Genomic DNA, 17,344 nt, shown 5'->3' on the forward strand with positions numbered 1-17,344 from the left:
ATATCACAGTTGCTTTTTGCTGATGACATTTCTTTTAGAAAAGAATCTGAAGAGAAGTTGTGGAGGTTGGTGGATGAGTTTGGAAGGGCATGTAAAGAAGGAAATTAAAAGTGAACAGGAAAGAGCAAGGTAATGAGGATAAAAAATCAAGGTAATGAAAGACTATATCAGAGTGGAGGGAGGGAGTATGGAGGAAGTGAATGTTTTCAGATATTTGAGAGTGGACTTGTCAGCAGATGGGTCTATGAAAAATGAGGTGAATCATAGAATTGATGAGGAGAAAAAAAAGTGAGCGGAGCACCAAGGAGTCTGTGGAGAAGAACAAGATTATTCATGAAAGCAAGAGGGGAATGCATGAGAGTATAGTGGTACCAGTGCTCTTATATGGGTGTGAAACATGGGTGATGAGTGTTGCAACAAGAAGGCTGGAGGCAGTGTAAATGATGTGTCTGAGGGCAATGTGCAGTGTGAATATAATGCAGAGAATTCGTAACTCGGACATTAGGAGGTGCAAGGTTTTTAGAAGTATTATCCAGATGGCTGAGGAGGGGTTGTTGGTGGTTTCGACATTTAGAGAGGATGGAACAAAATAGAATGACTTAGAGGGCATATGAATATGGAGTGGAAGGAAGGTGGGGTAGGGGTTATCCTAGGGAAGGTTGGAATGAAGGATGTAAAGGAGGTTTTGCATGCAAGGGACTTGGACTTACAGCAAGCATGTTAGACAAGAATGAGAGCAAACTAGCTCTGTAAAAGAATTCAGGAAAGCCAGTTAACCAGACTTAAGTCCTGGAGGTGGGAAGTACAGTGCCTGCACTCTGAAGGAAAGGTGGAGATCTATTGCAGTTTTTCTAGCTGTAGTGTAGGTGTGCCTCTGGCAAGACAGTGGAGTGAATGATGAAAGCGTTTCTTCCTTTTCGGGTCACCCTGTCTCAGTGGGAAATGGCCAATGTGCTAATAAAATAAAATCTTTTCACAGAGAAGGGCAGTCAGCAAATCAAGATATTGGAAAAGTTGAGATGCTCTCTAATAAAAAATAATATAATCTAAGCACTCTCCCAAACACAGAGCAGCTGATTATTATTATAATCAAAACCAAGCGCTAAACTCCCTAGGGTCATAAAGCGTTGCAGGGCAGGGGGTGTTGCTGGATCAGAGTAGCAAGGGTGGAGAGGATAACAGGTAGAGATAGAAAGGGTTGTGAGGAGTGCTAAAGGATTTATCAAAATTTGTGCAATAAATCAGTTGCTGTCAAAAAGCTAAAGAGGGAGTCTGAGTCAAAGGTGGGGCCGTCAGCAAAGAGGGAAGATAAAGCGAGGCTGTTAGAGCGGTGACGCTGTGGGAGGTAAATTCTGCATGCTCGTTGATAGACAGGATAGTCCAACATTATGTGGCAAACTAAAATTGTAAAAGAGCAGCTGAATCTATTCATTGTTCCAAACGCACTTGTCCAAGGACTTAGTATGAAATTACCATGAAGGACGAGGCGGACATTAATGTAATACGTGACAGCAGTGAGCATTGCATTTTCTGCTGTGAAAACACCAGCTAATTCTAGTAAATGATTGAATTATTTTTTTCAGGAAAAACTGCTGCATATACACTAGTATGAATGGAAATGTTCAATAAAGATCAAGCATGAAGTTATAGCAGGCAAGGTTTTGAACATAGGTATACAGTATATAAAGGGAAGCACTAAACCTGCATTATTATAATCATGGGGGGAGCACTAAACCTGTAGGATTATACAGCACCTGTGGGGGGGGGAGGGATGGAAGGCATTCAGGCTCAATTCATGGAACTGGATCACAGATCCAATTCCCTAGATCAAGAGCCCCTCACCAATGTCAAGGAACCTCCCTTAAGGGGACTAAACCCACAGGGGTCAATTATTATAATCAAAAAGCACTAAACTTACACAGGTCATACAGAGCAGCAGGGCAGGGAAGGGTGCAGGGGTATTGGGTAGGTCATGGAGTGCAGCAGGGCAGTGGACCATAGGGGTCAAGACCCCTTGCCAACAACCTCCTTCGAAAGACAAAATTAACTTTTATTTAATTGGGGAGATACACAAATAACCCGCACATAAAAGAGAGAAGCTTACAACGACGTTTAGGTCCAACTTGGACGTCGTCGTAAGCTTCTCTCTTTTATGTGCGGGTTATTTGTGTATCGTTCCAGTCACGGTATTGTGCCTTTTTGTTATTTATTAATTGGGGAGCAGCAGTAAAACCTTAGGAGTCACAGTACTCAAGAATTATTATAATTACGGCGAAATACTAAACCCGTAGGATTATACAGCGCCCGTGGGGGGATGTGGAAAGTATTCTGGGAACTGGAGCACAGATTCAATTCCTTGGATCAAGAGCCCTTCACAGGTACCTAAGGCACCAATACCTTCGTGTGGTGATAAAATACTAAAAATTCTTAGTTGCAATTATTTTTCCATAAGCTTACCCTGCGAGTCTGCAGTGATGACTGTTTTCATCCACCACAATGTTGTTGCTTTTGGGTAACAATATAATCAATTTGAGTGCTAAACTCATACGGGACTTACAGCATTGTGCGCTAGGGTATTATTATATAATCGGGAAGCACTAAACCCGTAGGATTATACAGTGCCTGTGGGTGGGGATGGAAGGTATTTAGGCTTAATTCAGGGAACTGGAGCACAGATCCAATTCCCTAGATCAAGAGCCCCTCAGCAGCATCAAGGAACCTCCCTTGAGGGGGGCTTTAAGGTACAAAGAGGGCTGGAGTAACTCAAGTTTGAACACCAGGTGCCTACACAGTCTCACCATGCCCACAAGGGTCATAAATTATTATAATCACAAAGCGCTATACCGACAAGGGTCATGCAGCGCTGTGGGGCAGAAAATAGTGCCGGGTCTATAAACAGCTAGTTGGAAAGGGGATCAGAGTTAAGGGAAGAAAAGGGCTGGAAGGGACACTGAAGGCTGTATATCAAAATACAAGGGACAAAGTGCTGCTCCATGCCTGGGAATTGAACATGAGTCCCTTTGGTTGAGATTTCAGCACTTGCTACTATAATGCTTTGTTTATTTTAATCTTTTCACGAATGCTGTAATAACCATAAATCATTACCGGACAATATGAATCATGATCCATAATTCTAACATGATTATTAATTATTATAATCAAAAGAATAACATGATTATTAAATTACTCAACATTAATAAAATTAGATTATCCAAACCCTTCAAGGGAGGTTCTTTGATGCTCGAGTTGATCTTGATCCAAAGAAATGGACCTACACTCTACTTCTTGAATCAGTTATTATTTTTTTTTTTTAACAAGTCGGCTGTCTCCCACTGAGGGAGGGTGATCCAAAAAATAAAATCCCCAAAAAGAAAATACTTTCATTATCATTCAACACTTTCACCTCACTCACACATAATTATTATTATAATAATAATCAAGGGGGAGTGCCTGTGGGGGATGTGGAAGGTATTCAGGCTTAATTCAGGGAACCAGAGCACAGATCCAATTCCCTAGATTAATTAAGAGCCCCTCGCCAACATCACGAAACCTTCCTTGAGGAAACTTCTTGGACCAAGCCTCGATACCTCTCATTCCCCCAAAAGCTATAAAACTCCAATTGTTTTAGCTCCCCCAGTGAATATAACAGTTATGAAAACATTGTCCCCCAGCCCTACTGGGGGTAAGGGGTACTACTGTATTATGAAGTGGAAGGAAAATAACACACAATATGATATAAAAATTCTTATTCAAATGATGGAATGAAAATGTCACACCAGTTCCATAAGCACAAAGCATCAACAGGCAGTCAAGAATAAGAAAATGCTGCAATTCACCCATCTCAGAGCTCCCAGACTTTTAAAAAATATTTTGTCCATGACAGCATTTTGCTTTAAATTCCCACAAACAACAATACTGTACATCTAGCCATTCAAAGATTAATATGCTATTACTGCAAAAAGAATTACTGCAATTTTTTATGCTTCAACTAAGAGGTGCCTTGATGCTGGTGAGGGGGCTTTTGATCCAAAGATCTGGGCTTATCCCCTTGGATCAAACCTAAATCCCCTTTATTTCCCCAGGCACTGGAGGACCCCTATGGGTTTAGTGCTTCCCCTTGATTAAAAGCTCTATGCATCATCCTTCCAGCCTAGAAAATTCTTCACACAAAACTTAAGAAAACATCTTGAGATTTTTGTGGGCCAGGGTAATAAATATTATATTTATGAGGAAGCACTAAACCCATAAGAGTCATATAGTGCCCAACAGTTATTAATGTTTGATCCAAGGAAAGGGAGGCCAAGTCCAATGTGTAATCCATCAATACACAAATTAAAAGAATATTTACAGTTGTATCATAGTAGGGATATAAAACTGAAGGAAAAGGTCAAAGCATGGGGAGTTGGAACCTGAGGCTATACTGCACCTCAAGAATGGGAGGCATTCTTGTTCGATTCAAGGGGAGAAAGTGTAGTACTTGGAACCAAGAGCCCCTCACTAGCATCGAGACACCTCCCTTGAGGGTAGGAAAATGTCTTAATACTGTATTTTGCACATGAAAATTAGGCCATTATAAAAATAAATGATTAATGTTTAGTATCAAGTAACATGGGTCTGCATTTAACTTTTTCTTTTTCATACAGAAGATAAATTTAAAATAAGATGTACAGTACTTACATAACACACGCCATTACATCCAAATCTTTATCAAGATGATATTGATGCAGGCTGAGTGCCATGGGTAAGAAACAGCATGGACCTGTTGCCTTCCCTCTTATGCCAAGTTTTAAATAAACATTGACCTTATATGACCATGTACCTGCATCACTCACTTTACTGTCAATACCTATTCTCACTTTAAACAGGTTTTCAAGTTTAAGGTTTTGTACAGTATTATATTAGTTATACCTTAGTCAAATGTAACAACTAAAGGTCAACTAAACTGAAAAATGAATTATGCCTGAACCTTAAATATGTTTAATTCCAGTTAAAGTATTTGTAAATATTTTCAGTATTCATAATACTTAGCATAAGATGCATGCTATTTTTACAAATAATACATATATAACATCCTACAAAGAATTCCTTACTCTGAAGAAATTTACATATATATATAAATTTTAAATTCACTTTAGGTCACAAGAAAGATACAATATGGCATAAAATGTAGATTTTATGTATGTACAAGAGCTCCACTTGATTTTTGTTAATCTACATTAATGGTCTGCAAGGACCAACTGACATGTCAGCATGAACACACTTACAGCATAAAGACTGTCCCCAAAAATATATACTATGTATACATAGCAATTACAGAAACAATAATGCTATTTATGCACCTGCATACACTTGTTGAGCAGTCAAGGTTGAGAAAAACCAATAAAATGGACAATATACCAGCACTGTAACTTTTGATTCTAAAGTGAACATACATTTTGCCATCTAAAGTTTTATTAGATGGTATATGTTTAGTGAAGAACCTTGACACTGCAATTACTAGATTGTTATAAACTGTATTTTTGCAACCTAATCACAATGATAAAAAGAAACTCCAAATACTTTCTTCATGTATTAATCACAATGAGCACACTTTAGGAAATTAGTAACAAGTGGCTTATACAGGTATATATATATACAGTATATAAAAGAGGACTGCACCTCATCTATGGACTGACCTGACTTCCTTATGACAATCAGATGAAACTGACTATCACCCAGGAATAAAGCTTTCATATTTTATTAATTACAATTAGACTCAGTTTATTACCAAACTTATGTTCAGATTACAATCAGCACTAGTTTTATACCTTTTTTATTTTGTTCAACCATTGATTAACACATAACAATTTTCTTATTTCTCCACGTTAAACTTTTTCCACATTCTGTATGAAGAATCTTATGAATCCATGTTTTGAAGTACATTTCTAAAAAACATTAAAAAAAAATTCAGTAAATTAAGAATAATCAGGTTTACATAAAGCAGTTTTTTATTGCAAAAGATTTTGGGCATCTTATATTAACAGGTTATTTCATATACCTACATTTCTTGACCTATGAATTTTAGGCTACAAACTTAAAACTCAAAAACATATCAAAATTGTTTATTTATGCAAGATATAGGTAGTAGGTTGGTAGACAGCAACTGTCCAGCCAAGCGAGTGTAAAACAAAACCCTGTAATTGTTTTACATGATGGTAGGATTGCTGGTGTCCTTTTTTCTGTTTCATAAACATGCAAGGTTTCAGGTACGTCTTGCTACTTGTACTTACACTTAGGTCACACTGCACATACATGTACAGTAGACCCTCACCTAACGAATGCATCGCATAACGTTAAATCCGCCTAGCGATACATTTTAATGCAAAAATTTTGCCTGGGCTAGCGCTAAAAAACTCGCTCAACGCGATTCGTTCGAGACACGTCCACGTGCGGCCTGAGCCCACCTCACTTGTTCCGTGGGTGCCAGTGTTTACAAGCCAGCCACCGCGGTCACTTCCAAGCATACAATTGGAACATTTCATATTATCACAGCCTTTTAAGTGACTGCACCTGCAAAATAAGTCACCATGGGCCCCAAGAAAGCTTCTAGTGCCAACCCTACAGAAAAAAGGGTGAGAATTACCATGGATATGAAGAAAGAGATCATTGCTAAGTATGAAAGTGGAGTGCGTGTCTTCAAGCTGGCCAGGTTGTACACAAAACCCCAATCAACCATTGCTACTATTGTGGCCAAGAAAACGGCAATCAAGGAAGCTGTTATTGCCAAAGGTGCAACTTTATTTTCGAAACAGAGATCGCAAGTGATAGAAGATGTTGAGAGACTGTTATTGGTGTGGATAAACGAAAAACAGATAGCAGGAGATAGCATCTCTCAAGCGATCATATGTGAAAAGGCTAGGAAGTTGCATGACGATTTAATTAGAAAAATGCCTGCAACTAGTGGTGATGCGAGTGAATTTAAGGCCAGCAAAGGTTGGTTTGAGAGATTTAAGAATCGTAGTGGCATACATAGTGTGACAAGGCATGGTGAGGCTGCCAGTTCAGACCACAAAGCAGCTGAAAAATATGTGAAGGAATTCAAGGAGTACATAGACAGTGAAGGACTGAAACCTGAACAAGTGTTTAATTGTGACGAAACAGGCCTGTTTTGGAAGAAAATGCCAAGCAGGACCTACATTACTCAGGAGGAAAAGGCACTCCCAGGACATAAGCCTATGAAAGACAGGCTTACTCTGTTGATGTGTGCTCATGCTAGTGGTGATTGCAAAGTGAAGCCTTTATTGGTGTATCACTCTGAAACTCCCAGAGTGTTCAGGAAAAACAATGTCCTCAAGGCTAATTTGCGTGTGCTGTGGAGGGCAAACAGTAAGGCATGGCTCACTAGGGACTTTTTCTATGACTGGTTACACCATGCATTTACCCCCCACTGTGAAAAATTACCTAATTGAAAAGAAATTAGACCTTAAGTGCCTCTTGGTATTAGATAATGCTCCTGGTCATCCTTCAGACGTGGCAGAGCGACTTTCTGCGTAAATGAGCTTCATTAAGGTCAAGTTTTTGCCTCCTAATACCACTCCTCTCCTGCAGCCCATGGACCAGCAGGTCATTTCCAACTTCAAGAAACTGTACACAAAAGCTATGTTTGAAAGGTGCTTTGTAGTGACCTCAGAAACTCAATTGACTCTAAGAGAGTTTTGGAGAGATCACTTTAGCATCCTCAATTGTGTAAACATTATAGGTAAGGCTTGGGAGGAAGTGACTAAGAGGACCTTGAACTCTGCTTGGAAGAAACTGTGGCCAGAATGTGTAGACAAAAGGGATTTTGAAGGGTTTGAGGCTAACCCTGGGAATTCTATGCCAGTTGAGGAATCTATTGTGGCATTGGGGAAGTCCTTGGGGCTGGAGGTTAGTGGGGAGGATGTGGAAGAATTAGTAGAGGACAATGACAAACTAACCACTGACGAGCTGCTGGATCATCTTCAACAGCAAGAGGCCAGACCTGAGGAAACTGCTCCGGAGGAGGGGATAGAGAAATTGAAGAAGTTGTCTACTTCAAAGATTAAGGAAATGTGTGCAATGTGGCTTAAAGTGCAAACCTTTTTTGATGAAAATCACCCTCACACAGCTATTGCAAGCCGTGCTGGTGACTATTACACTGACAATGTTGTGAAACACTTTAGGAATGTCATAAAGGAACAGGAGGTACAGGCCTCTATGGACAGATATGTTGTGCGACAGAGGTCCAGCGACTCTCAAGCTGGTCCTAGTGGCATTAAAAGAAGGGAAGTAACCCCGGAAAAGGACAGTCTCCACAGTCTTCCCTCCTCCCATCCCATCAATCATCACCAGATCTTCAATAAAGGTAAGTGTCATGTAACTGTGCATGTCTTCTTCAGTTTGTGTGTATTAAAATTAATATTTCATGTGGTAAAATTTTTTTTTTGTTCATACTTTGGGGTGTCAGGAACGGATTAATTTGATTTCCATTATTTCTTATAAGGAAAATTAATTCGGCTAACGATAATTTCGCCTAACGTTGAGCTCTCAGGAACGGATTAATATCGTTAGGCGAGGGTCCACTGTACAAGCATATACATACATACCCATCTGGGTTTTCTTCTATTTTCTTTCTAGCTCTTGTTCTTGTCTATTTCCTCTTATCTCCATGGGGAAGTGGAACAAAATTCTTCCTCTGTAAGCCATGCGTGTCGTAAGAGGTGACTAAAATGCCAGGAGCAAGGGGCTAGTAACTCCTTCTTCTGTATATATTACTAAATTTAAAAGGCAAAACTTTCATTTTTCCTTTTGGGGCACCCCACCTCAGTGGGAAATGGCTGGTGCGTTGAAAGAAGAAAGATTTTAATCATCAGGTGATTGGTTAATAACTATGAATAAGTGTTACAAGGAAATCAGTGACTGAAAAAAAAATCTCAAACAAATGCCAATTGTGATCTGAACTAAAGCCCAAAACATAAGCTGGGCACAATCACAATATTATTTTCATAAAAGCATTAAACCAGTATGGGCACTTAGTGCTATAGAACTATTCACTTGTTAATAAAACCTGTTATGCTAGTTTTCATCTATGATGACACACTAAGTTAGTGTCACACAACAGCCACATGGCAAAGTCCAGTTCAGAGGATGTGCAATCCTGTGTGCAAGCCACCTATAGCTAATTCCCTTAACTGTTCTCTTGAGAATGTGACTGATACATCACTAAAAGACTGAATTTGTTCATCTTTACAGTGAGTGTGTCAAATTTTCAAAGTATAAACATTCATGCAATACAGGACTAAGGTGAAGACTTCATATAATTATTAAATGCTTCTCTTTCACTTGGCAACAAGAGTAACTATCTCAATTGCCTGTATTTTATACCTTTTGTAGAAAAGCTGATAAATTTTAATATACAAAATATATATATATAAATCATTAACCCCCAATAACCACCTTTCCAAGAGGATTAAAACAAATGAAATCAAGATCAACATAATTAGTGATGAGTTGTGTAAAAATGTTCACCCATTTCCAAAACTGTCACGGTTGGGAAGGAGTGCTTTACGATTATTTTATGAGATGTAATATTAACCCTAATTAGACTAACATTTACTGATCATAAAGGAAAGAGGAATACTTACTATACCCTTTACATTTAGAAAGCTGTGATTATCTAAACAATCTAATAACCAAGATGCATAAAAATATAATTCAAAAAAAATGAAACCCATCACCTCCAATTCCTATAATGAAATCACACATTCTTAATACCAAATCAAATGAGGCTCAAAATTAAAAATAAAATTATAGCTTTAATATCCTTTAGGACCACAGAAGTGAAATCACAAATTAAAGCGAGGCTTCTATATAAATAGAAACAATGATCAGCAATACTGACATTAAAGTGTCCTCTTACTTTGGCAACATTTGATCCAAAGTATATTTTGACTTCATACAAAATCATTTGGAAAATGATAAATTAAAAAAAAAAAAAACCCACCCACATGTAATCTGAATATAGCAAACAACAGATTTCAATTAGTATTCATCCTACATTAATGACAAAAAATAGTCCACGAGATCTGACTCTGTGCCAAGCTAAGTGATTTCCAGGACTGTAAATGTTTGTGAAAGCACGGACATCTATACAATCATGCATGCATACCTCTAAGTAAATACATATGAATAATCAGTTGCACGAGCACTAAAGTAGTCACATCCGCATTTGAACACGCTCATATACAGGTATACTGACACACAGACCATGCTGCAAGGGCACGTCTTTATTTTGCACTCTGTACACTTACCCTCATACAGTACCAGTTTTCAGCAGTTATATTTTGCATTAATTCATCTAAGCAAAATGTTTTTATTTGCTATTGTTTTCCCATTTAATAAATTAAAACACTAGAAGGCAGCTTTCCTTTAAATACTTTCTCACATTTTGAGTGGTATAAAATTGTTTAAGGAATTATTAAACTGCTTACATCAGATCCCATTAAAATTTTTATTAAATATCTTCAGTTTCAAATATTAAGAATCTTTTATATATGGAAATACTGTACCATGTAAACAATATTTATGAAAAAATTATATTTAAGTCCTTATTGTGTTTTGTCAGAGTTAAGGTATTCCACTTCATTCTCGATGTATAAGTACAAATATCCCTAAACCAGCTAATACAGCATACTGAAAAAGGAAAACGAAAAACAAATTAATGGTCACCAAATATTCATGTTTTAACAAATGATTCACTTATTAAAAGGCTGAGGGCTAAGCTAAATTTACTCGATATCAAAACACTTGTCTAGACTGTACAGTAGGACCCCTGTATCCACAGGAATACGTTCCAAGGACCTGCCATGGATACCAAAACCGTGGATAGTAGCAAATCCTATATATACAAGTCCTATACATACCTACTATAAAGTTTAACTGATAAATTATGCATAATAAAGTGGAAAATTATTTTTCACTGATGGAAAGGACTTCACAGCTTCTTTAAGGCTTTGAAGAACTGCCAGCTTTTCTACTTTTGCACTTTGGGGCCATTATTATGCAAAATTAAGAGGCCTTTTTGGGCCACAGTAAACCGTGGACAACTAAAACTGCCGATACCAAATCAGTGGATACAGGGGTTCTACTGTATTTCATGAAGCACTTAATCTGTGTGGGTCATTCAGTGCAAAGTGTGGTGGAGGCTCAATGCTCTGTACACTTACCACATTCCAGTAGTTAATCAAAGAAACTGTAAAAGTTGCAAACTTCTTAATGTGAAGTGTATTTTGGATATCAATTTAAACAACAGAACACTAAATTGGAAAACTTTAATGAAAAAATACCGTTATTCAGTAAACAGTACTTCATATTAACCTTTTCACTGTTGTGACCCCTGAAATTAAGTGCTGAGCAACAATGTGTCTGTAAAAAAAGAATTTTATCTTTTAAAATGGCTGAGAATTTTTTTTTATGGAGACAAATGGCATTTTGGACATGACAAGCTGTTGGAGTGTGAGCAGGGTAATATTTAGTGAAGGGATTCAGGGAAACCGGTTATTTTTATATAGCCGACTCGAGTCCTGGAAATGGGAAGTACAATGCCTGCACTTTAAAGGAGGGGTTTGGGATATTGGCAGGTTGGAAGGATATGTTGTGTATCTTTATACGTATATGCTTCTAAACTGTTGTATGCCGAGCACCTCTGCAAAAACAGTGATAATGTGTGAGTGAGGTGAAAGTGTTGAATGATGAAAGTATTTTCTTTTTTGGGATTTTCTCTCTTTTTTTGGGTCACCCTGCCTCGGTGGGAGACGGCCGACTTGTTGAAAAAAAAATAAAAAAAAAAATAAACACCAAAAAAAATTTGAAATTTAATGAAAACTTCTGAAATTACACATGCATAAAGGCAGTGGTCTGAGTGTAATTTCAGCATCAGCATGAGACTTATTTCAAATGACCCAGTTCTTGGATATTAAATCCACCAAATAAATTGCCCATAAGTCGGTAATTTGGCCTAATTTAGAAAAATTCAATGAATTCTAATTTAGAAAACAAGTCCAAAGGAATGCTAGGCATTCCAGCTTCTAAACAACCGTTCCTCTGTTTACTAATCATGTTCCTTTGCCTTTGCTATATAATACAGTGTACTTGCCCTCCATATTGTATCCATGACCATAAAAAAAAAATTGTTTCCCCTATTTCTTAGATGATAAGATTTAACCAAGAATGAGTGGTCATGGTTTTGATTCACAAATAATTGAAGCAGACTTTGTAAAAACCCATGAAACAGTAGAAGCGCTTGGTACACAGGCTGTGAGGGCCCCTACTCTTCCTTAGGAAAAGGGCCAAAAATTGAATATTTCAGCTACTTTGAGACCTATTTCAGGCCACATCTGGTCTGAAACCAATCAAAATCGCTTTCATCAACTGACACCAAGAAATAGCCAATAAAATCATAAAAATCACCCTAGAAAACACCTTAAATTTGCTAATTTAACCCAAACACAAGGTTTGGGTTAAAATGGGGCAGAAATTTTTTTTTAGTTTACACTCAATGAACAGACCTATTCTCTCATGCCTAGGACAAAATCTGCCAATTATAATACATTTAAGGGAACTACAATTAAGAATTAGATCTATGGAAGCAACACTGGCCTCAAATAATGCAGGGTTATGTAAAGGACAGTGAGAGGGGTTAAGAACATTTTTTTTTTAGATAGTATGATATTACTCAAATTTAAAAAAATATGTTAATAAACTCACCTTAAACTTTGGATAATCATTCATGATGATAGTCACTATGCCAATGAATGGAACATAGCCTCGCGCTCGTCCCACAACATCTTTGCGATTTAACCAAGCCTGTCCATTGGCATACAGACCACGATCATCTACATTATTGTTGTCACCCTTTGTCAAGAACTTTACAGTTCCATCTTCTCTGCAAGTAAAATATTAATAATTGTATATATGCAACAAAGAATACGTGTATTCAAAATATGTTTAGTTTATATGACTGACCAAGTTAAGAACACTGTAGCAACATACTTTTCATGAACCTTCATGACACGATGAACAATTGGAATATCTCGTCCTTCAACCTTAAAGACTACAATCTCCCCAGCACGGATGGGTTCGTGGTCATAGTTGGTTAGGAAGAGAAGATCCCCACGATGAAATGCTGGTTCCATGCTCCCACTGGTAAATGCAAAACAATTTTAAATATATTTTTAGTTTACCACTATTGATCACAGATTTTTTTATCCTTCACAATAGGTCAGAGCTGCCCTAGCACAAAATTGCACAATTAAAATAATTGCAACTGGCCTGTGCAAAAACAATTATCAGTGGATGGAATAACAAGGAAAAAACTGCACTGGTTAACCCTCCTTTCTGATGTACAGAATATCAAATATTTATGAATATAGTATAGTTGCAGTTAATGAGTATGTGGAAGTTAGAGATTTTTTTTTTTTGTAACACACTGGGCACTCTCCCACAGAGGCAGGGTGACACCCCCACCCCAACAACAAAATCTTTTTTGGTATAAACCTTGGTAATAAATACCGACAAGTTGGTTTAGAAAGACACGTAAGCAAACACTAACATATTTATTAGAAAACGTTTCGGTCCTGGGACCTTGATCACTTCTAACATACAGAGGTAGAAAGACATTATATATATAGGCGGAGAGTGAGATGTGACGCACGTGACCTGAGGAAAGTCATAAGAACATAAGAATGGAGGAACACTGTAGAAGGCCTACTGGCCCATGCGAGGCAGGTCCTTATCAAAACAACCTCATCATAGGCAGAGGTTGTTTTGATAAGGACCTGCCTCGCATGGGCCAGTAGGCCTTCTACAGTGTTCCTCCATTCTTATGTTCTTATGACATTCCTCAGGTCACGTGCGTCACATCTCACTCTCCGCCTATATATATATAATGTCTTTCTACCTCTGTATGTTAGAAGTGATCAAGGTCCCAGGACCGAAACGTTTTCTAATAAATATGTTATAGTGTTTGCTTACGTGTCTTTCTAAACCAAAATCTTTTTTACACTTAATAATTTGGGTAACTGTCTCAGTGTGAAATGGCCAATGTCTTGATAAAAAAAAGTTAGTAATTTATACAGAATGGGTTACTAGCCCCTTGTTCTTGGCATTTTAGTCGCCTCTTATGACACACATGGCTTACGGAGGAAGAATCATTCTCCACTTTCCCCCATGGAAATTCACTTCCATGATATTGCTTATATGAAATATCAGTTAAAATCCTCTATTATTCCCTTTACAAAAGCTTAAACTATTTAATACTACAGCAAAAGCATACCTGAGCACCACTACAATGGGACTTTCACTGCCTGTGACAACCATCAGTCCCTTCCAAATCATAAGCGCTGATGAAACTATCATAGCAAAGTTCAGCACTTGATAGAAGAGCTGAAAAAAAAAAAAAAAAAAAAAGGACATGGTTGTTGCTGCACTTTAAAAATGCATAATTAGTATGGTACATAATTACTACAGCATATCAAAGTACTCTACACTATCTCTGATGGTTTGTTGATAGAAATAAATGAAAAAGTAAAATGGAGTGGAGTCATCCCAGCAAGGGTTGGAGGAGAAATGTGATGTTTTAACCTGTAAACTGTCCAAACTTATTACGTTCTCTACCCCAGTGCCCCGAATATTTTGAAAAATAAAAAAAATAAATTTTTAATGAAAATAAAGAGCACATTTTTCCAAGTGTTATAGGATGAAAAAAAAAAATTAGGATCAGTACTTACTGAGATACGAGGCTGCAAAGTTGGCACTTAATGCTCACCTGACGGCAACACAGAGTCCTGCCGCTTGCAGAAGTGTTGCCGATATACCATTTCTCATTTTTATATTTTATATAATTTTTATGTACTGATAATTACAATTTATAGTAGTTCTAGTCATTTCATAACCAATCTTTGTTCTCACACTAATATTAGGTGCTGAAATTGTACTCATATTGTCACAAACACATTGACAGGTGGACATTTACTCCTGCCCTGGTCATTTACTCTATGTATATATCCATGCATGTACATATGCATACTTGTAAATTTATTTGTACATACAATTTATGCATACATGTGCATGTACAATACATTTCTATTGCCATCTGGAAGGAGATTCATTTGTGAAAACTTGCTAACCTTCCTATGGTGTATAAATATACCTAGCTGTATAAATATACCTAGCTGGACGAATTTTACTGTAGCCAGCTGACCTAGTGGCTTACACAATGGCCTGGAGTTTTACAACTAACTTGCCAGGAGTTCTAACCCCACCCGTACCGTCGTTTGTTTGCAATCACATTATTACAATTTCACGAGTCACAAGTTCAGATGACCCTTGAAACCTTGTAAATGTTAATACCCTTAAAGCTTTTTTAATCATGAATAATTTTATGGATATGATGAGAATTTAAAGAAATTCCAGTTAAAGAAAACTTTAGTGAATGTTTTGCATGTATAACAGGCTGTTGCAGACAAAATGCCTTAAAGAAAAATTCTCATTGGACTCGCATAGAACTTGATGGTACACCTGGTTACTTTTGATAGTTATATTCAAAAGAAAAATTTAATATAACAATGTCTAAACAAAACCTACTTATTATGACGAACATTTTGGGAAAACTAATCCTAGAATTCACATACTGTACTATAATACTTAATTCTAGTCACAATATATAATTATAGGCAATACCAGATAATTTACATGAAATCAATGATGTGCATTTTATGGAACGATAGAATTATAGTGGTGACAATACTGAACGAGTATTTACAGGCATTTACTGGATAAAATATTTAAGTAAAATTTAATAGGCTTCTTTTTTTATTTTTTAACAGTGTTAAGCTGTTGGGAGATGGGAAATTGTTGGTATTTTGAGTCAGTAAGTGCCACAGTTTGGGCCTTTTATTTGCATGGAGTTTCTGAACAAGTCGAGTTGTACACACGGTAGTATATCAAAGAAACACTTGCAGCTTGCATCCTTGTATGCAAATAAAGTTTCTTTTACCCGTTATTTGTGACTTACGTACAAACTGTCAGTATTCATATTACATTATTTTTTATGCCAAAAATATAATGAGGCTTTTGTGTCAAGTGCCTGCATTAAATAAAGTTGATTAGAAAACAAAATATTAAAAAAAAGACAAACCTTATTTGGGAAGAGCTGCACCTATTTTTGACGTGAAAATATACAGTGATCTAGAAAACACATTTTCATTTCATTTTAATCACATAAAGCACCTGGGAGGCATTCAGATTTGATCCAAAGAAGGGAAGGGGAAGTCCAGTTTGTTTTTATAAGATCCCTTCATTTATGGGGCAGCATGCATATCGAGGTTTCAGGCATACAACTACATTACACACTGTAGATTTACCCTAGGGCTGTGGCTCGTATGTCGGTTTACATGCGGCCAGCAGTAACAGCCTGGATGATCAGGCCCTGATCCACCATGAGACCTTGTCACAGACCGGGCCACAAGGGCACTCGCCTCCAAAATCCCCTCCAGGTATAGGATCATCTAAGTTACTATTATAATAAAGAAGCGCCAAACCTACAAGGGTCATACAGCACAGTGGATATTCGTTATATCTCACTGTATTTCCATGAAGCAATAAACCCGTGTGGGTCATTCAGTGTGATGTCTCTTCAGGCATTTGATGTACCATTTAGTTTGATATTTAAGATGTAAACTACATGTAATAAAACATTATTAGGCACAAAAGAAAGCAAATAATATAAAATATAATTCTGAAATACCACTTGCAGTAGAGTAGTGCACTTGTACTTTCAAATTAAGTGTAACAAACCTCTAATCCAAAGAAAATCTGGGCTGGATACATAGTACTAATACTGGATATTTACAGAAAACCCTGTCACCCCCCTCAGCACCACCTGGATGGCAGCTGGACCTTGCCATCTGCCAAAACTTTTGACATATGACAACGTGTGGCAGAGGCCAGACCCCAGCTGTACCTCCACACCATCTTAACCTCCTACCTCCTGGTTACAGTTACAACTCTAACAACAAAACCAACCTGACGTATGTTCATACGTCTCAAATCATCCAGGAAATCTAACTGAAGCATGTTGGTGGTGTAAATAAGAGGTCAATGTATGGAGTGTTGATCCCGGCGTTCCCAGAGGATGTTTACGCTGCTGCTGGTGGACATCTACCTTATTATCTATCTAACTCCTCTAACCTCACTAGCCCACTAACAATCACTACTTAAAAACACCATTTACATTTATAGCTCCCTATTTCTGAGGTATATCTCTTAAATTATCCGTGCTGAAATTAAT

At 37.5% G+C, this 17,344-nt stretch overlaps 1 protein-coding gene across 1 annotated transcript; it reads right to left on the minus strand.

Annotated features, from left to right (window-relative positions):
• Positions 1-3,731: 3,731 nt before the first annotated feature.
• twr (signal peptidase complex catalytic subunit SEC11 homolog C twr) lies at positions 3,732-17,238 on the minus strand. The gene is made up of 5 exons (XM_053796525.2): positions 17,080-17,238; positions 14,330-14,439; positions 13,048-13,197; positions 12,763-12,940; positions 3,732-10,689 (listed from the first exon to the last, which is right to left on the minus strand). Exons 1-5 carry the CDS (start codon positions 17,128-17,130, stop codon positions 10,639-10,641), a joined length of 540 nt encoding a protein of 179 aa, XP_053652500.1. The 5' UTR covers positions 17,131-17,238; the 3' UTR covers positions 3,732-10,638.
• Positions 17,239-17,344: the final 106 nt, after the last annotated feature.

This window comes from Cherax quadricarinatus, chromosome 80 (assembly GCF_038502225.1).
Source record: "Cherax quadricarinatus isolate ZL_2023a chromosome 80, ASM3850222v1, whole genome shotgun sequence".
Taxonomy (NCBI): Eukaryota; Metazoa; Arthropoda; class Malacostraca; order Decapoda; family Parastacidae; genus Cherax; species Cherax quadricarinatus.

Excerpts from the sequence above, each read along its gene's own strand:
- twr (XM_053796525.2), bottom strand. The coding sequence starts at position 17,130 with ATGCTTCAGTTAGATTTCCTGGATGATTTGAGACGTATGAACATACGT. Across the intron at positions 14,440-17,079 it reads GACGTATGAACATACGTCAG|CTCTTCTATCAAGTGCTGAA; the intron begins GTTGGTTTTGTT and ends TTTTTTTTTCAG. Across the intron at positions 12,941-13,047 it reads GTCATGAAGGTTCATGAAAA|AGAAGATGGAACTGTAAAGT; the intron begins GTATGTTGCTAC and ends TTTTACTTGCAG.